The sequence below is a fragment of the Heloderma suspectum genome, chromosome 7 (assembly GCF_057233095.1).
Source record: "Heloderma suspectum isolate Gila_16-S chromosome 7, 16-S_ref, whole genome shotgun sequence".
NCBI classification, from domain to species: domain Eukaryota; kingdom Metazoa; phylum Chordata; class Lepidosauria; order Squamata; family Helodermatidae; genus Heloderma; species Heloderma suspectum.
Genome location: NC_139464.1, coordinates 45,419,668 through 45,440,770, shown reverse-complemented (window position 1 = coordinate 45,440,770; position 21,103 = coordinate 45,419,668). Strand labels below are relative to the sequence as shown.

Genomic DNA, 21,103 nt, shown 5'->3' with positions numbered 1-21,103 from the left:
AGAGCGCTCGTTCTTCTTTACTCATAGGTTTCTCTCATTCCATTGAAAGTGCCATTGAAAACAGTGTGGCTTGCTTCTGAGTAGACATGCATAGGAGTGCACTGTAACTCTACTTAGAGTAGCAGTCTTAAGGTCTCCCATCCCCTTCAATGCATGTACTTGGAACCTCTCCCTCCCATTGACCTCAGTGGACTTTTTATCTATGAGAAGAGGACCGTACTCCCTAGCCCCTGACTGCTTCTTCCTTTTGCTCACCAGTTTGATGGGCTTTTTTCCTCCCAGGGTGAATGGGGGAGGCTCCCTTCTCAGCCACGCAGGAGAAAGGCTTAACAGTTAGGATTTCAATGGGTATTAAAGGTGCCTTTTCTCCTCTTCTGAATAAATTCATCATGCAGAGCTTGGAATGGTCATTTTTAATAGTTTCTTATTCTTTTATGGAGTTGTTTTAGATAAGGCAATAATGCTGAGGTGGGTAAGGTGGTCTCCATCGCCTCCACATCGGAAAGAAACCTTAAAGTCAATTTGCTTCCAAGAGGCATTCCCTCCCTCCTTGAAAAAACACAGGCACAGGCAAACTAGAGCTCCTGGCTTTGTGAATGGAAGGCTGGACCTGAAAATGTGGACCAGATTAAATGCAATCCAAATCTCTCTATGGACCACAGAACCAAAAATCCCAGATAAGGCACAGAAAAGAGAAGGACAAGAGAAGGGGCTTGGGGTGGTTAATGCCTTGCCACTGTGCAGGGGATTGGCTGTAGCATCACAGATACAGTACACTGAAAGCCCAGCATGACTTGACTTTGTGGCGGTGGGATGGGATCACAAGGTGGACTCATGTCGAGCCTGTGCATCTGCCCACCTTACAGGGTCATTGGGAAGATAGAATTAGGAGGAAGAGCAACAACAGCCCTCAGAGGGATGGGGGGGGGAGCAAGCCAGTTGATGGGAGGCCAGAATTAGGGGGAAGAGCAAAATGGGGGTGGAGGGGGGGGGAGCAAGCCAGTTGATGGGAAGCCAAAATGAGGGGGAAGAGCAAAAACTGTGTGTGTGTGTGGGGGGGGGGAGAAAGCCAGCCATTATCTCTTCTCCTAGCCCACCTTTCAGGGTTGTTGGGAAGATAGAATTAGGGGGAAGAGCAATAGCAGTGCAGGAGGGGAAGCAAGCCAGTTGATGGGAGGCCAGAATTAGGGGGAAGAGCAGCAACAGCGGGGTGCAGGGGGGTGGAGGATGGAAGGCAGGAGGGACAAAGGAGTGGAAGGACAGGGCAGAGCCATCAGTCATTTTCAGGAACCAATGATCAGGAGAGGGGCAGGGGCAAGTGGCCAGCAGCCGCCACCTGTCCTGATTTTTCTGTGCAGCTCCACCTAGCTGTGAAAAGGAATACAGTGGAGGGAAGCACTATGAGAGATACCTGTATACAGGGCCAGTCTAAATCCCGGAAAGGATCAGGAATCAAAAGGACTGGTTTGTGGTAGGATAAAATGCCAGCTGTGAAGAGAGCCAACAACTCACAATTCAACGACAACCTATACTCATCTTGTACTCTCACTGTCGTGCTGGGTCATTGTAATTGAATGTGAAAGTTAGTAGAATTCAGGAAGGATGGTCCAAGCCAAAGGAAATAATCTGCTCAACCCTCCACAAAGTAGCCTGTATTAGTCCCCAGGATCTCTGACTGTGAAAATCAATATTTCTACACTTTACCAGCCTGGGTTCCTGTGTATGCACTTATATAAATAATCTTGTTTGGATGTAATACTAAACCATAGTTTAGTGTTACATGAATGAGCCATAGCGAGCCTTGGGCCTGTGTGTTCCTCCCTCCTCTTCCAGTGCAACTGTAAGGTACAGTTTGGAAGCTTGTTCTGAGATTCAAACCCAGACAGACTGTGGTTAATCCTAAATATGGTTTGTTGAAACAAGCCAACTTCATAGTTTATGAAAATGGCTTGTTTGACGATTAACCACAATTTTGGTTTTCGACATCAGGTTTTATCCAGTGGTGTCCATCAGCAACATAACTGACACCACTGGTGGAATGGATTCCCCCTACACCATGTGCCCTGCTGCCCAAATCTGCTTCCATTTCATGAGTGGAAGTCTGCTTGAGTGTCCTTGGATGGAGCCCAACCTGCTACCCTGCGATTAATCTAAAATGGAAGCTTCCAATTTCCTCATGACCATGCTGCAGGAGGAGTTGGGGCACAAGCCCAAGGCTTGCAGTGGCTTGTTCTTGTTAATGCAGTTCAGCATCATCCTTGTCTGTCCCTTTTCCGTCAAGCAAGTTTAAATGTAGTTCCTTCTGATTTGTGGGATAGATGTAGTAAATCCCAAGTCGGAGGAAGAATCTTTCTATTTTGAGATTACTTGATTACTATGAAGAACTATCGTAAAGGTACATCTTTAAGAAAGCTATAACCACTTAATATTATTCTCTCTTAGGATAATTATTCTGAGCTCAGAGTAAATACACTGGAGAAAGGGAGTCTATTTAGAGTTGGCTTTCTGCTCTCAGTTACGCTAGAATGGTTGCAAACGATTTCCTTGAGTGATTGTGACCGATTTACTGTTGGTTAATATGAAAGATCTAAATTAGTGGTATGTAGCATGTAGCATGGTGTTAGTGTGACTGTGTGAAGCCCATCTAAATTGGTGCAAGTGACCAGAATGCAGCAATTCTCTCTACCTAAATCCCTGCAGAACACGTAACTATCAATAACCCTAACAGCTCCTGAAATTGTACTAAAAGTGTGTTATATACAAGTTGTGTATATACCAATCCATTTGTTTCCATACATTCCGGTGTTTAGTTGGTCATACTTTGAACTAAACTCTTGTGAGCTGGTTCACATGCCAAATCATGGTTAAGTTTTATGAGGACATGTCTAGGTGAGGCTTGGGCTCATATGTGCTCGCCTTCTCCAGCACTGCCATGAAGAAGAACTGAGAAACAAATTGCACATTTGAAAGTGACAGAAAAAAAAGAGAACCATTTGCATCCTTTTGAAGCACTTTTGGGGGGGGAGGTTGTGAATGGAAAATTGCGCAGAAAAGGGGTAACGAGTGGAGTGGGGCAGGAAGCTGGAAATGTTTCCCTCCATAGGGATGAGGATACAAGAGGGTTTGTGCCGCAAAGGCCCGTGGAATGTGGGCTGGAGGTGTTCAGGAAGACTAAGGGGGAAACAGGCCACCGTCTATTTAGAGTAACATGGGTTACCGAATGAATAAGTAACCCACTGTGGCTTATTTTCAGAGTGGCTCATCATGATGTGTGAACCGGCCCTTCTGTGAACCCTCTGGATTGTAGCAAATGTTCTTAGTTTTTAGAATAAGAAAGGCACAGGTCTGTCTTTACTGACTGTAATATTGACAATCTGGAATATCAGTACAATGGCTGTTAATATAATCTTCTGTTTGAGCTATGACAAATACTTAATACACAAATACGTGCTTTCATCCGCATCATCCTTTTTTAATAGCATCATCTCTGATTGGATTCACTGTAATGCAAATCTGAAGCTATAGCAAGGAGATGGCAGCTGAATATTTCCTGTGTATTTGCCCAATTTTGTTACAAAATACATTTATGCAGACTGCTTTCAAAGTGAGGAGTCAAGATTTGTTGAGTTCCTCCTTGGAGGACATTGATTCTTTGGAATCCAGTGTATGTTGATTCTTAAATCTGAATGCAGTCTCGCATGGGATACTAATAGCTTTATTAGGTCAACCAATGTGGACGTTTTCAGGATCTCCAGATCCCTTCATCCAGCAAAACCTTACAAAAGGGGAGGAGGCATGGAGAATGTGATGGTTTCAGGTTTCACCTGGAGCTGCTCTTAGGGCTGCTCGGAACAAGCAAGGCAGTCAAGCTAAACATGCTTTCAGAAATGGTGCATGTTCATCAAAGCAAAATGAACTGGAATTCTTGAGGGCAAGCAAAATATCTTTTGCAACTCAAGCTTTTTATTAGACAGCTAGACAATTTTCAGGGAGTCAGTTACTCAGATAAAATCCAACTGCTTGGCAGTAAGACTGTTGTTGGGTGAATAAGCATGTAGACTCAGTACTTCCACCACCAGAAATCAGGTATAAACACTTTCTGTTTCTTTGAGTCACAGGGTTTTGACAGCCATACAGTATTATGATATACACTAATAGTGAACTCAAGGACTGACAGTCAGATCATAGAATCATAGGTTTCAAGAACAATGGTGCAGATCTAACCACCAAACTATGTTAATTTCAGTGTTATTTACACTGTTGCATTCTTACAAGGAGGGCTTGCATCTCACTGTATATAGTTTGCGTGCTTTTCCTTTTTTACCCATAGAGGGGTTGACCTGGTTCACACATAATGGCGATTCCTGGGTTGTTTAAACCAGGAATTGCCATGGCCAAGTGACCACACTGCCTCCTGCGTGCTTGTCACTTCTACTTTCAGTCAACAACCCAAGAATTTTCAGTCAGTTATTGTGACATTCAAACCCACAATAAAACCATGAGCAATTATTGGCTTAATTCTGGGTTGTTTAACCCCTAAGCAAAAATTTTTTTCTGGGTTTGGAAGTGAGGAGCATGTGGGAGGCTCCTACTTGGCCATGTCAATTCCTTGGTTAAACAACCCAGGAATTGCTGTTACTTGCAAACTAGGTCACAACATCTTTAAAATATCCCCATATATTGCTAGCACCCATGATAGTTTGAGGTTAATTTGTTGACTCAGAATAGGGTTTTCTTCCAGGCAGGTAGTTATATGATTGCAGCCTAAGTATGGGAATACAGGCAGATTTTTCTTTCCATTGTCGTGCTTTTTTTTTTCACTCTGTCTTAGCCCAGCCTTGCCCTCACAAAAACTAAGTAAGAAACAAAAATGAAATGCCCATGACTTATAGGTCGAAGCAAGGTTTGACAGTTACTGGGCAGACCAGACCAGTTGCTGTCATGAAGTGAAAATGTCTGGGTAGAGTGCAAATACCAATTTTTGAGAAATGATGAGATTGGTTCTTCATTTGGATAGAAAAGCCTCCTTTAACTCAATGTATCTGGTAGAGGCATTGATTCAGTTTAGAGATTAACTGTACGGCAAACCTAATTATATCCCGATTATTTCATGTTAAATAATAACTAGGTTAAGAGAAATTTAGTATTTATGTTTTTTTAAAAGATGTAAGAATCCGTTTTTCTTCTATTTTCAAAATTGCCAATTTCTGTCCAGCATGTTATATTGTCTTTCTCTTTTAAGTAACTCCTCTGCCTTGTTTAGCCCAGCTCCACAACCATACAAGCACAGAACAACAATCCTATCCAGCCTGTGTCTTTGCACATGTGACTTTTGTCAGAGAAACAGAAACAAAAAGCCCAGAACTTTCAAGAAGCAAGATCTGTTAGTTAGACACGACAGAGCCATTTTCATGAGATGAAAAACTAAAATGAATGCCCATGTTCAATGGAATTTCCTATCAATGTGTGTGAGCCTCTAATTGTTTATGAGACTGTTGTGTAGGTGTAGGATGTTTATGATGAGACTTAATTGTAGCTATGCTATTTTTTAAATGAAAGAGAAATTTGATATTTTCTTTATAATTTTTAAAATAAGAAATAAAAATCCAATTTCAATAAAAACATACAATCATTGATTTTTATCCACCCAAAGGGCCACAGAATTCTGGCTATCTGTTCGATGGGGTGGGGTGGGAATGGAAAACTGAGGTGAAGAAGTAGGTTATGCATGGCTGGAACCCTGAATAGGAGCTTGCCACACTGTAACATTGTGTTACAGGCCCTTCTTGTTCCCTTGAATAGTGAAGTGGGTTGCCCTGTGCCTACTGGTATGAAATGGGGCCATGCACAGAAGAGGACACCCCAGGTATGGCAAAAAATATTTGTTGCTTAAAAGAGAGAGAGAGAACTTCCTTACATTGAAAGAAAAGGGGCTGTCACTTGCTTTCCTTCAGCCAAAAGTGCATATTGGAGGGGAAGAAACTGCAGTTGGGGAAGTACAAATCCCCTAATCCCAGTCCTCCCTAGGATAATTAAAACTGCAAGTGGTCTGCCCCTTTGTTGATTACACAGGCTTTAGGAAAGTGGCTAATTAGCTCGGAGGAAGTACTTCCCCTAATCCCAATTAAGTACCTGAAAAACACTCTTTAAGGTGTGAAGAACCCCTAATTTAACTTTTCCCAAAATGGAGCCTTCTGGATGGATTGGACTATAACTCTATAACTATAAAAGCCACATAGTCCTGTTGGTTGGGAATGATGGGAGTCATAGTCCAACAGATATGGAGGGTCCCAAGTTGGGGAACGCTGCTTTAACAGTTTAAAGGGTTTAATTTAGTTTAGTTTAAGATCTAGTTTTGCTACTAGAGGATCCTCACAGAGTCAATGTTTCTGGCCTTTAGTATTTGGATGATTGTATGAGACCATAATGTAGACACTTCTAAAGTGGGAATACATTTATAGCTAACATTCAAATATACAGTTAAGAATGTCAGTTTAATTTTTAAAATTCATTTTTACCATTTTGCAATCAAAAGATTTAGAACACCTTCACAATGCAGATGCATCCCTTGTCCAAGATGGTTGATAGCTAGTAATGAATTGAAGTTCCACAAATCTAATCTGTCTTGCCTGAATGTCATTATATCATTAGCTCTTCTTCCTAGGTAATTCGTTTATGAATATATTAAATTACGCAGATACTAGAACAGAAGCTTGAGATGCCCACCAGCCTGTCACCTTCCATTAATCCTCACTGTCTCATGAATGTCTACTAAATGTCTTTGGTTAATGTCTCCAGGCACTCTTGAATAAAATGGATTATCTAGTTGTTGTTGTTGTTTACATTTCTATACCACCCAATAGCCAAAGCTCTCTAGGCGGTTTACAAAGATTAAAAACATTAAAAATACAGTATACAGAGATTAAAATCCATTTACATGAAATAACAACAACACACAAACAGACAGTTCCATTTCAGTTGGGCTTCAGGCCTGGTTTTGGAACGGAAACTGCCATGGTCGCCCTGTAGGATGACCTTTGCCAGGAGAGGGGCAGGGGGAGTGTGACCCTGTTGATTTTCCTGGACCTCTCAGCGGCTTTCGATACCATTGACCATAGAATCCTTCTGGACACGTTGTCTGGGTTGGGAGTTGGAGGCACTGCACGGCAGTGGTTCCGCTCCTACTTGGATGGCCGATTCCAGAAGGTGGTGCAGGGGGATTATTGTTCTGTGCTTCGGCAGTTATGCCATGGGGTTCCACAGGGCTCTGTTTTATCCCCTATGCTGTTCAACATCTACATGAAACCACTGGGAAGGTTATCTGGAGGTGTGGGCTGAGGTGCCATCAATATGCGGATGACACCCAGCCCTGCCTCTCTTTTTCATCAAATCCAGATGAGGCAGTGACTGTTCTGAATCAGTGCCTGGGCATGGTAATGGACTGGATGAGGGCCAATAAACTGAAACTCAATCCAGACAAGATGGAGGTACTGTTAGTGGGTAGTTGATCGGTCCAGCTAGGTGTCGTTCGACCTGTTCTGGAGGGGATTGCACTCCCCCTAAAGGATCAGGTTCATAGTTTGGGGGTGCTCTTGGACCCAGAACTTCACTTGAGGCACAAGTGAACTCAGTGGCATAGAACACTTTTTATCAGCTTAGGCTGATATACCAACTACGCCCTTATCTGGACAGAAATAGCCTAGCTGCAGTTATCCATCCTCTGATAACCTCTCATTGGGATTACTACAATGTGTTATACGTGGGGCTGCCTTTGAAAATGGTCCGGAAACTTCAGGTAGTAGAGGGCAGCAAGATGGTTAACAGGGACTGGCCAATGAGATTACATTACGTCAGTACTTTTCCAGCTGCACTGGCTGCCAGTCCATTTCCGGGCCTGATCCAAAGTGCTGGTATTAACATTCAAAGCCCTAAACAGCTTGGGGCCAGGTTATCTGAAGGATCGCCTCCTCCCATATGTGCCTGCCCAGAACCTAAGATCGTCCTTAGGGGTCCTTCTTCGAGAGACCCCACCAAAGGAAGTGAGGTGGGTGGCTACCAAGAAGAGGGCCTTTTCTATTGTGGCACCCTGGCTGTGGAATGAGCTCCCTAGAGAGGTTTGCCTGGCACCTACGTTGTACTCCTTCTGGTACCAGGTGAAGACCTTTTTATTCTCCCAGTATTTTAGCATTTTAGCTTCTTAATCTTTTAGCTCTGGTGTTCTAAAACTGTATTTTAAATCTCTGCATTGCTGCTAGGTTTTATTCTGGTTGTACTATTATTTTGTGGGTTTAAGCTTTCATATTTTATATTGTTTTATGCTGCACTTTGTGGTTTTAGTTTTGTGAACCGCCCAGAGAGCTTTGGCTATTGAGCGGTATAGAAACAAACAAATACATAAATAAATTTGTCAAGAAAAAAACATGTGTAGGGTTTCATCTGGGTTATCCTTACCTACAAGAGTAGCAATATTATTAGGTGACTTTAATACATTAAATTCTATAAAAGCTTTGATCTTCCTTAAAAATATAGTTTGTCTTAATTATTTTTGTTGTTCATTTTCTTTACCTGGAACAGCACTTAGGTCTACTGTCAAGTAGTTTCCAGTCACACCTCTGGACTCTTTAAGAAAAAGGAACAATCGTGACTAGAAGGAGCACTTTCTTGATGAGAAATCACATATAATCAGTAAAAGTTCTCCTTGCTCCTTGCTACTTGCTTGATGGCTTTGTTGTGATCTTATTTGGAAAATGAAATATGTTCAGATTTATTACCTTAAAAGAGCAGATTAGGTATGGATATCTTCCCAGCATATTCTTTACTAAAGTCCAGTGGTAAAAGATTCAGCTTCTCTGCAGAGAGGGCCTGGATTGAGTACTGTTTCTAAACCACACGAGGTGCAGTTAAAAATGCTGGGCTTTCCCCCCTACAAAGCCATGGCCCAGGCCATATGACATTACTTTGGAGATTCTGAGGGTACTACTAAAATATTCAGAGAAGTCCCTGTTCCAAGTACCTTCTCAGTTTGTAAGATCAAGGAGAGGGCCACATTGATCAAGGAGGGCCACTTTAGTGGTGGGGCCAGTACTATTCAACTTACTCTTGGAAGAAGCTCCCCTATCGTACATGGTGATCCTCCTCTACATTTTATCCTCACAACAACCCTGTGAGGTAGATTAGTCTGAGAGTCAGTGAGTGGCTCAAAGTCACCGAGAGAGCTTCATGGCCGAGTGGGGACTAGAACCTGGATCTCCTGAGTCCCTGTCCAACACTCTAACCACTACACTACACTGGTGTTTTATTATTATCTTAATGTTCAGTGTGATAATATAATTCATTTTATTAACTACTCTGAGTTTATTTTTAAATATTTTGTACGTTGTTAGTGACTTTGGATAATTCTTTGAGACATGTGGTTGAAATTTTAGAATCAATATATTATTTTTTATTTTATACCTTTTATATTTAGAATAAATGTTGTTTAGCAGGCTTTCTACTTATGCTACTTGAACAACAAGTCTATCAGACTGTATTTCCTTACCAACTCCTTAATGAATTTCTGTTGAGGTTATTGGAAGTCTTCAGAATATAGGCAAGATCTATGGTCCATTCTTGGATACGGCTACCTTTGTCTGTCATCTTGTTGATGCATGAATGTTGGGGTGGGATTCCTGATGTCTGTGAGTTGCTTCATCTAAGACTGCCTATGTACAGTCTGAAAAAAAGAATCCAGGGCAGGGGTGGGCAACCTCTGGGGGTTGGGGGACTGCATTGGCTACCCCAGATCACTGCAGAGTGCAGACCCCTTACCTGCCGCTGGTGGAAATGGCTGCTTCTGCCAAAATCACAGTAATTCTGCTGGGAAAAAGGCGTAGACAGAGCATGAGCTAGGGGTTTTTGCAGAGGTCATTCTGCCCTTCTCCCCTTTATGTGCTTTGTACCATATAGATCCTGAGGGTTTGGGCAACTGCTTTCCTGCTTGCTTACTTCTTGACAGCGAGATTAAATTAGGTACATAACACACATTTAATATGTGTATTCTACCTAATATGCAGTGTTGCGTGATTTTGTTCTTATTTTTATGCAGGCTTTTGCGCACATTCTTCCTAATATTTTCTGTATATCTTCCCTCCCTCCCTCCCTCCAATGCTGGCAAGCAAGGCATGGAGTCAGATTTGGATGGAATAAGTCTGTAGGAGTGATGGCTTAAGCATTGAAAACATGGCGAGTGGCCCTATGAAGGGCCACCTAGACTACTGAAATCTGTATCTAGATACTGGTCTACATTTTTTAGCAACAACATCTAATATGTTTTCATGTTCTTTTTCACAATCTTGATGAGGGTTAGAAGCTTTTGTTAGACATAAGCTGAAAAAGACAGGACATTTCTCTAGAGTCACCGAGCATGGGTTATTGCAGTTCATAAACTTGGCTACTTGCAGCTAGACAACATCTTAAGGCCATGCTGGAAAAAGGTCTTTTGGTCTGATAAGTTACATGGTAGAGTTGTTTGACAGTTCTGGGTCATTTGTTATGTACTTTTTATGCAGCCAAGAAAAATGTACACTATTTGGTTAGTTTGGATGGAGTCTGATAATACATACTGCACTAGTGATCCTTTTCAGATATCAGTTCCTTCCAAGAGACTGTTGTGGGGGAAGTAGAGAGAGACTTGTTCCCTTTTGGCATTTTCAGAGGTCAAGTATGAAATTATTTTCTTTGTCTTAATGCCAACATTGGGGAGAACAAGCCAGAGTGTTTTTCCACACACACAAAAATCCTATGAGAATATGGAAGAATTTCCCTTGGGGTATTCTGTAAAAGAGAATAACCAGTTAGTTATTCTCTTTTATTGCTTTGAATACTAAGCAGGCTGCATTGTTGGGGTCTCTTTGCTTAAGAGAAATATAATTAAAGCTCTTCCCTACACCTGCTGTGCTATGAGTTGTGCAGGTATGGTTGGCTCCTCTGTTCTTGGCAAAATACTGCACATAGATAACTAGTCTGCATAGGAAAGGTTACCACCTCCACACCAAATCTTTCTTCTTCTTCTCTGAGGAGAATACGGATACATAGGATGCTTCCAGACGTGGCTTTTATGATGCCATCGCTCTGCCTTATTCATGGAAATTTATGGGGGTCCAGATGATGTCATCTTCTACTTATACACCTCCCATGTTTTCGCACTACTTCTTCCATATTTTTCTTAATGCAGAAAATCCATTAAGGAAGAAAAAATGGAATAGATGCACAATGCCTTCTGGATGCTAGTGCTTGGGAGCCCACTGTCTGTAAACAGCCATAGTGGAGGCACCATAAAGACTCCACTAGGATATTTATTTCAGGGGCTCATCCCAGCCACCTAGCCTTATGCAGCACCCAAAGCAATCGCAAATCTGTTTGGAAATCTCTTAGGGTTCAATCCTATTCAGATAGGCAGCTGCCTATCCAAAGCAGGGCAGGAGAAGCACTGAGGGGATCGTTCCTTCCACGCTCCATCCTGCCCTGCATTTTTGGCTAGGCTCTCTAGCTGCAGGAGCACGGAGCAGGGAAGGAGGCTGCTGTACAACACATAGGATGTGTCGTACAGGCAGTTCTGCCTTCCCGCCCCAGAACACCCCAGCCACGCCCCTTTTTGGCTGCTCCGCACTCTTCTTGCGAGCACAGAGGATGGGGCTGTTCCGCGCTGCCTCGGAGGCAGCATGGAAGTGGGGGGAGGTCAGTTCTCTGGGTGGCCCCCACTCTGTGGAACTCCCTCCCTAGGGAACTCTGCCATGCCCCCTCTTTAATGAGCTTCCGCCACGCACTGAAAACTTGGTTATTGAGGCAGGTTTTTGAAGTGGGTTAGGGTATTTTTAGAAATACAATGTCTTAATGTGGAATTTTATTGTTTTAAACTGTTGTATTATTGTGCATTGCCCAGAGTAGGCCGGTCAGATGGGCGATTAAAAAATTTAATTAATTAATATTGGCTATGTTAGTGTCTCTCTTCCTTCCCCTTCTCGCCAGAAAGATAAATGCACTCTTGCATACAAAACTTTACCAGGGTGTGCTATGAAACAATTTATTGGCAGACAGCTGTCGTGTTAGTCCCCACCAATGTGAATTTAGTGGAATCTGGCAGGGAAAACCCTGCCAAAGGATTCTTCCAAGGCTTCTACAGTGCTAGGCAGAAGTTGATGAGTGGAAGTGGTGCAGGGAAAAGAGAGAAGGTGTTTACTGTTTAAGCTATTCCTTAGATGAGACAAACGTTCTCAGCCTATTTTCCTTAGTCCTGTCTGGATGTCTGCTGTAAATATCAAATCCCAAAACATGTGGTTGTATATAATGTCAGTGCAGACATATCTTACTAGAGTTTTTGTATTTTGTATGCTGTTCAGTTTCTGGTGCTGAAATGTTAAGGTACACTAAGACTTCCTTGCTGACGTGTTTTATTACCCCCTCATCAGATTCTGTCTTTTCCATGTGCTCTGGCAGAGGATGGTAGCATTTATTTAGATAATGGCCCATGTATGTAAACATAGAGTTCCTTTAGTAATCTATGAAAATGGGCTACATTCTCAGTGGGTTTAGGCTGATAAAGTACCAGGATGTGGATTAAATCAGTGGAAGATCTGGTCCATATGCTGAGCATGTGCAGGAAGGAGTTGGCTTAACACATCTTGTACCTTGACTTCAGTGACTCTTAATTTGCATGGTCATATTTAGAAATGTGAGGAACCAACTCTTGTAATTCACTCATTCTTTCCAACAGCTCTGAAAAGTCCAGCTGCATTTCATGAACAGAGAAGGAGTTTGGAACGGGCCAGGGTAAGCTACCAGTTAGCTTTTAAAGAATGATTATGTCTGTGCTGTTTCAAATCCAGTCAGAAATTCCTCCAAACACTTATTTTATCTTTGTTGTTTCCATTCTACACACCACCTATGATGCAATGTCAATGGTAATGTCATTAAGGGAATTAGTGCCTGAGACCCCAAACCCACGACAGAGAGAGTTCTTACCCTTCAGATATCCAGCAGTTTGCTTGATTGCCCCCCTTGCCTACTGCTACTTCACTTACTGAAGGGCTGAAAACACAGAAACTAAGTGGAAAACTTTCAGTTCTTGGGGGTTTTACTGCCTTCCTGAAATGGCCTCTGGTGAGCTGGATGAGAAGTGGCTGGGTTGAAGCCAGTGGCTGCTGGGTTGTCTTGTTTTAAAGCTAAAGTGAATTTGAAGTTAGTGAAATTAGAGCCTGAGTGAAACAGTCCAGATTTGTTATAGAATAAAATCAGTTGGAGACAGATGTTCAAAGATATGATTGACTTTCCCTAAGATTCCCTGTCAATAGATAGATGTCTGAGAATAGGAATGTAACATAGCACTGTGTAAATATTTCAAAAATCACTTGGTGCATTATATTTTGTGACCTATTCCCCTCAAGCTTCTCAGTTCCTGGTTAAATATTGTGGAATCAGCCTGCTTAGATAGCAGGTGAGATGGTCCTTTGGCTGCTGTATTCTCTAGTAGTGGGGCTAAGACCATAAGAAGAGCCATGCTGGATCTGACCAAGGGTCCATATAGTCCAGCATTTTGTTCACGCAGTGGCCAACCAGCTGCCCAGGGGAAACCCACAAACAGGACTTCAGTACAATAGCACCTTCCTCTCCAGGTTGCCCAGCAACTGGTGTACATAGGCATACTGCCTCTGATACTGCAAGCAGCATATAGCCATCAGGACTAGTAGCCCTTGATAGCCTTCTCCATGAATTTGTCTAACCCCCTTTTAAAGCCATCCAAATTGGCGGCCATCACTATGTCTTGTGGTAGTGAATTCCATAATTTAACTGTATGCAATCTCCCACCAATCAGCTTCATGGGATGATTCAAGGTTGTAGTATTATGAAACAGGGGAAAAATCTCTCCCTGTCCACTTTCACCACACCGTGCATAGTTTTGTACACTTCTATCATGTCTCCCCCTTACTCACCTTTTCTGCAAGCTAAACAATCCCAGCTGTTGTAACCTTCCCTCATAGGGGAGATGCTGCAGCCTGTCAAGTGTCTGAGGAAATGTTGTTACCACATACTTAAGAATCCAAGACACTTTTTTAAACAGAAATCCCGTATGTTGCTTGTTCAGTCCTGTCACTTTACTTAGGGTTCAGCATATCATTTTCTGTTTGTTTTACAGACAGAGGACTACTTAAAGCGGAAGATCCGGTCCCGGCCAGAGAGATCAGAGTTGGTGAGGATGCACATTTTGGAAGGTAAGGGTCCTCTTAGTAGAGGAGTGAGCAATTTATTCAATATTCAAAAGATCTTGAAAGCTGCAGCTTGTTTAGTTATTTTGTTTACACATTATTGACATCATGTGAAAGTTGCCAAAGTTTAACACAGTCACATTTGCTTTCAAAAGAGGAAACTTCTAAAAAACAAATGAGGGGATTGGTAAAAAGGGAGGTGAAAAGGAAAGACAAGATGGTCAAATTTGTCTAGTACACTTGAGGACTGGGTTTATACAAAACTACAATAATAAAAGGTCAGCTAGAATGTATACCATAGTTTAGGGGAGGTACCACCAAGTCTAAGAGGTCACAAGTATGGTTAATGAGCAGTGTCAGGGAAACTATTAGAGAAAAGAAAACTTCTTGGGGAAGTCTGGCCCAAACAAGGACAACAAAAAGGTACACATATATTCACAAAATAAATGCATGTAGACAGTAAGGGATGCAAAAAAAGGATTTTGGGGATCATGCCACTAATAACATGAAGACCATCAACCATTTTCTTTTAAAATACATCAGGAGCAGGTTGGTGGTTGAACCATTGGATGATAAGGGAGTTAAAGGAGGATAAGGATGCGTTTATAATGTATTTTTCATTTGGTTGTAATAGTTTTTTTTTACTGTTTATATGAAAACAAAAACCGTAAGGAAAAAGGAGGATAAAGAGATTGCAGAAAAGATGAATAATTGAATTAACTCTGTCTTCACTGCAGAAGATGTAGAGCAGATACTCATGCCTGAACTGACATTTTCAGGAAGGGATTTGAGAACTGAGGCAAATAGTGGTGGCAAGAGATAACATTCTAGACTTTATTGACAAATTGAAAATAAACAAATCAATGAGTCCAGATGGTATCTATCCAAGAGTTTTTAAAAAACTCATATGTGAAATTGCTGATTTTCTATCAAAAATATATATGTCTCTAAGATCAGTGTCTGTACCAAGGGGGACTCGGAAAGTGGCCAATGTAACACTAATTTGTAAAATGGGATCCAAGAGGGTTCCAGGAAATTACAATTTGGTTAGCTTAATGTCTGTTCCAGGTAAATTGGTAGAAAGTGTTATTAAAGGTAAAGTTAGCGTTATCAAGCATATTTACCAAGAAGGACAAGTCTTACTGAAGACAAATAAACATGGCTTCAGGAAAGCTGAGACTATGTCACTAATCTTTCAGAATTCTTTGAGTCTGTCAACAAGCATGTGGATGGGGTGATCTGGTAAACATTGTTTACATGGAATGTCAAAGGGCTTTTGACAGGGGCCCCCACCAAAGACTCTTGAGCAGTTAGCAATTATGGGATAAGAGGAGACAGAGGAACTCTTATGGATCGGTAACTGGTTAAAGAGCAAAAAGCAGACAGTAGGAATAAATGGTCAGTACTTGCAACAGAAGGATGTAAACCAGGGACTGGAAATGTGTGGCTCGCCAGATGTTGTTGGACGGTAACTCCCATAATCCCTTACCATCGGCTATGCTGGTTAGGACTGATGGCCGCCAGTTTGGATGGCTTTAAAAGGGGATTAGACAGATTCATGGGGGATAAGGCTATCAATAGCTACTAGACATGATGGCTATATATCATCTCCAGTATTAGAGACAGTATGCCTCTCAGTACCAGTTGCTGAGGAACATGACTGGGAGAGTGCTGTGCTGGATTATATAGGGCTTTGATCTGATCCATCAGGGATGTTCGTGAGACATTTGTGATTCATATTAAATGTGAGGTTCTTTTTTACAGGCCTAATGAGATTCCTCTGAGGGAAATTAGAGAATTTTCTCTGAACAACTTTCTTTCCCTCTTTCTCTTTCTTTCATGAAATTTTGATTCTCAAGATGGTTGCACCTAAAAGGCAGACCAAAAACTACTTCAGTTGTATGGGTTGCTAACAAGTAGGGCTGCTGTTCTGGTGGAAGGCATTCATTTATCAGGGGAACGTAAACTTCCCAGTTTTGTATACAGGTTATGGAACTGAGAAGTGATCATACTTTTGCTGTTTACTGTGAACAGAGACCTCCGCTGAACCTTCCCTTCAGGCCAAACAGCTGAAGTTGAAGCGCGCCAGACTTGCTGATGATCTCAATGAGAAGATTGCCCAGCGGCCAGGTCCCATGGAGCTGGTAGAGAAGAACATTCTGCCGGTGGAATCTAGCCTGAAGGAAGCCATCATTGGTAGGGCTGGTGGCAAATGGAGGTCTGCATGCATGTGATGGTTGCTAGCAACTCCCATTATGCATCATTTTCCTTGGATTATGGAAAATAATGTTTAATTTTTCATCCTATATAGCTGCTTCAGTTAAAATTCTAAGGTGCACAACTCTCTTTGCTAGACAGGCTTGTAGCAAGGCGCAGTGGATTACCAGGAACCTAATTGATCTCTGAGGCTGAAGGGCTCGTGTAGGATGGTTCTCTTCCCTTAGTTTGTGTAGGCTGCTTTCTTCTCTAAAAACCCATCTCTTTCTACCAGCTTTCTTTCTTACTATCTGAGGGATCCTGCATTAATTGTGGGGGGTGATAATAAATGGAAGTGAGCTGAAGAGGGACAAGAATAAAAGCAGAGGGACCCTGTTAAAAACCAATGTGAGCAGATGTGTGGTGTGCAAGTGTCATCCCCTGACCAGGAAGGAAGGCTGAGAAATAGCAATGAGACAACGTAAATCTTCTTGGGGGTGGGTGAGGAGGTGCTGGGGGTGGCACATGTGAGCCTGACATAAAGAAACTCCAGATGCTGGTTTCAAATTCTTTGGGAATTTGGGAATATTTTTGGGAAGGATATAGATTGGAAGCCACAAGTAATATTAGCAGTCAGGCCTTACAGTTTATGTAAAGAGTTATTGCTTCCTTTTGAGTTGTGATAGCAAACATGAGGAATGTTTAGGACAGCTGCCACCGTATTGGTAGTTCTGAAGAAGTCTTTTCTTTAAACCTGTAAGGCTGTATTCTATTCTGGGTTCTAAGGAAATAATTACTTTTACACAAATTACATTGACATCTATCAGCTCTTGAGATGCCTTACTTTTAAAAACTGGTATATCTCCAGTGCTTTTTTCCCCCTGTTCAGTCAGGAACAGTCTGTATTCAGACTGAATACAACACAAGGCTTGCTGTAGCTTCCCTTGCAGAGGAAGGATGTTCCTATTAGTTCTTCTTAATTGTTCCTTGTCAGTTGCTGGTGGTGATAAATAAAAGTATTTTGCAAAGGAGACATCTAAAGCTTTTCTCCTTTTCACCATCTCAAATTTTGTGTGTGACTTCAGACTGGTCCAGAAGTATCTCCTGGTAGTTATCATTGACCCATACCATCTCTTGTTCAGTGGATGAACTTCCATTTGTTTTCAGTAGGTCAAGTGAACTACCCAAAGGTAGCAGATAATTCCTCCTTTGATGAGGACAGCAGTGATGCCCTGTCTCCAGAACAGCCTGCCAGCCATGAATCCCAGGGTTCAGTGCCATCCCCCATGGAAGCTCGGGTTGGCGAGTCACTTCCCACCCCCACTGTGGCATCCCCTGCCCAGGTGAGAATGTGAAATGTTGGCTCTTGTTGAACTCTATGATCTAACTGCGCTCAGGCAACATAGGTGCCATTTTCTTCGAGGGAAAGAAGCTTTCTGCAAAGTGTGAATTCTAAGGGAATTTGTGGTGAGTAGCAGCAAACACTTGATACCTGAAACTCGAAATAATGCTAGTAAATGAATGAGAACCTTATATTGACAATTATTTGTGGGAGATAGTCAGTCCTGGTCTTGTTCTATGGTAGGGTTGATACTTGGAATTTGGTTTGCTCACAGTACTATGGTTCTCTGTATGTGGCTGGAATTGAGAAACAAAAGGAAGGAACACATATGTAAAGATGTCTCTTGTCTGTCTTTTCTCTCTTTGATGTTTTAGGATCTCTATAGAAGGTCCTGTGTGCTCACTGTTCATAAAGTTTCTTCTATCTGGCTGAAAAGGGAAGAGTAGGAGTTAGAGATATATGAATGGGCATGTGCATCTCATTCTTACTTTTGCAGGTTGTGTGTCAGTTGAGAATCAGTGCAGACTCCAGCGAGATACCTTTTCTGTCTGAGCAGACTCCAACCGCCCTGCCGCCACTGCCACCACCTCCAGTGCCTCCCAGTCTCACCAATGGAATTACTACTCCTGTTGCCAAACCACTTCCAACTCTTATAAAGGTACTCTTTATAGTGGGGTTACAATGGATATTAGTAAAGGAATCTACTTTGTTATGGGTAAATTTTAAGACTGGGTGGGAAATATTGAGTAGCCTAGTCTTGATCACCAATAGCTTTCATAATTCCCTTCAAGATCTACTGTATCTCTCCTTGAGCATTGCCTTCATTTAAATAGCAACTAGTTAGGATGGGGATTAAGCCTGGGAATGTGAGTATCCTCTTCACTGCCATTAGACCTAGTATCATGCAGCTGGATAGCTGATATTAGAGCTTTTGTGTAAGATTCTTCCTCCTAAGCAGGGGTGGGCAACCTGTGGCCATCCAGATGTTTTCATCTGCAACTCCCATCAGCCCTAGTAAGCATAGCCAATGGTGAGGGATCATGGGAGTTATAGGCCAAAACATCTGGAAGGCCACAGGTTGCCCACCCTTGCTATTAAGCATATACCTCTTAAGCAGGGATACTAAACCTCTTGCAGCCCAGGGGCCAAATTCCAGTTTGACAAGGGACTTGGGGGCCACATTCCAGCAGTGGGCAGGGCCAAGGGCACAGGGGGCAGAGCCATAGCAAAGTGGGTGTGAACAGATGTAATTCTTGCCAATTTAGACATTTTCTCACCAAAACCACAAGCCACAGCTAAATTCCAGGGATGTCTACTCAGGAGTCAGGCCCATTTGGCTCACAGACCAGAGGTTCCCCATTTTGCTCATAAGCATCTAGTTTTGGAAACAGTAGAGGTTGATGTTTTCCCTGCTACAGCAGTCCCTTTATTTTTCTATAAATTCTGTGTATCCTGGAGCCTACTGTGCTATTGGTAGAAGGACCATAAATATTTCATGTCCTGTATATGTGGCAATTTGTGTGTGGTAGTGGTGGTATTTAAAAAAAAACCCTGTAAAAAGTCAAATATTGATGTCAGAGCTACCCATTCATACCGACTGGATTTTGTATGGTTATATAATTGGCATGTATTTTCTTGTTGAAGAATTTGGAGTTTATTAGTGCAAAGGTAAGCTGCATCTCTCTCTGAGGTGTACATTTATTGGGGAGAGTCCATGTGACTGAACCAGCCATATGGATCACCCCAGAAAAAGCTAATTGTTACTGTCTTAGCATGTGCACTCTTTATTCTTATCCTCCTCCCACCCTTTCTCTATCCATCTGTTTTCTCACTTCAAATAGCAAAGCCAGACCAAGTCCTCCTGTGAGAAGTCCCAGCGCAGCAAAAAATCTAAGGAACCGAAACCGAAAGTCAAGAAGCTGAAATATCACCAATATATCCCACCGGACCAAAAGCAGGACAAAGGAGCTCCTCCCATGGATTCATCTTATGCCAAAATCCTGCAGCAACAGCAGCTCTTCTTGCAGCTCCAGATCCTTAATCAGCAACAGCAACAGCACTACAACTATCAAACCATCTTACCAGCTCCACCAAAGTATGGGTTGCTTCTTGTTTTTTGTTTATTCTCCACTTCGCAGGAGTCCAATTTCAGCAGAGCTGAAGTTATCCAACTATCTTACAATGCCATCAAAATAAAGGAGTTTTAGCATCATCCAGCCTCTCATTTTGCAGAGACCTCACTCATATATCGTATTTCTCCATACCCTAAACATGTTTATTTATTTATTTTATTTATTGCATTTATACCCCGCCTTTTTTCCTCTTGCAATGTTGACTTGGGTTGGTGCATAGCTTGCAAATTTCAGATTTAGCTTGTTGTGTGTGAATGTGGCAGATGTTCTTGTGACAGTTGAGAAGTTGTCCAGTTAAGCAAGAGCTTAGTGTAAGAAGGTTCAGAATATTTAGGTAAGCATTTCAGAAGTGGTTGACAGCATGGCTTTGTGAGAATTCTTCTAAGCCGTCCTGCCTCCACCCTCAGCTCTTGTTTTAAATAGAAGTTTGTGTATTTAATTGGCTCTACTCAGTATTGGATCATCAGTACTCGTAAGAATTCAATATACAGATTTTAGCTTCATTTTGCAACGTATCACCATATGACTCTTATATAAGACATATATGATTCACAAACAAAATATAGGCAGTGAAGCAAAATATCTGATGTTTCGAACGAATTGGAACAAAAAGAGAAGTCAGTAACAGCACACAATGAGGCTGTCGAGATGAAATTTCCCAGCAACCACTCCATCATTTGCATTGTGCTGTATCTTGAGGGCAGGTGGTCAGTTTGCCACCTTATCAAAAGATCATAAGCATGTAGCATTGAGCTGCAGTGGTGAAGAGCAGGTTGTGCTGGTTGCACTAGTGAATACTCAGTTCCCACTTTCCTCCCGCTTCAGGCCTCCAGGAGAGCAGCAGAGTGGCAGTAACCCCCCGCCCATGCGTAGTCTCTCCACTGCTGCAAGCAGCACCACTTCTGTCTCTTCCAGTTCTAACGGGTTGATGCGACAAAACAGCAATGCTCCAGTGGGAAAGCCAGGAACTCTCCCTGCTAATCTTGATGACATGAAGGTAACCAAACATTTGTTGGCCACCTTGAATTTTTCATAAGAAAGTTGGGATATAAATATTTTAATAATAGAAAACATTTTGTGTCGCTGTAAGCATTTTTTTTTTAAAGCAAGGTGAGATGTAAATTCATTCAAATAAGCGATTGCTGCTATTAGCACTGAAATCAATGACCTCAGTGTTGGTATTGAGAGCAGAT

The 21,103-nt window shown here is 42.1% G+C and overlaps 1 protein-coding gene across 5 annotated transcripts in view; it reads left to right on the top strand.

Annotated features, from left to right (window-relative positions):
* Positions 1–21,103, top strand: part of MRTFA (myocardin related transcription factor A) — a 151,365-nt gene that overhangs the window by 103,271 nt on the left and 26,991 nt on the right. For all 5 annotated transcript variants that reach the window (XR_014784296.1, XM_084809907.1, XM_084809909.1 and 2 more), the window contains 7 exons: positions 12,752–12,807; positions 14,171–14,246; positions 16,275–16,436; positions 17,604–17,779; positions 18,275–18,436; positions 19,620–19,873; positions 20,736–20,907. Coding sequence is in view for 4 of the 5 variants with exons in the window: in XM_084809907.1 (XP_084666033.1) it covers positions 12,752–12,807; positions 14,171–14,246; positions 16,275–16,436; positions 17,604–17,779; positions 18,275–18,436; positions 19,620–19,873; positions 20,736–20,907 (1,058 nt within the window). In the remaining variant the exon portion in view is untranslated. The remainder of the gene's footprint in view (positions 1–12,751; positions 12,808–14,170; positions 14,247–16,274; positions 16,437–17,603; positions 17,780–18,274; positions 18,437–19,619; positions 19,874–20,735; positions 20,908–21,103) is intronic.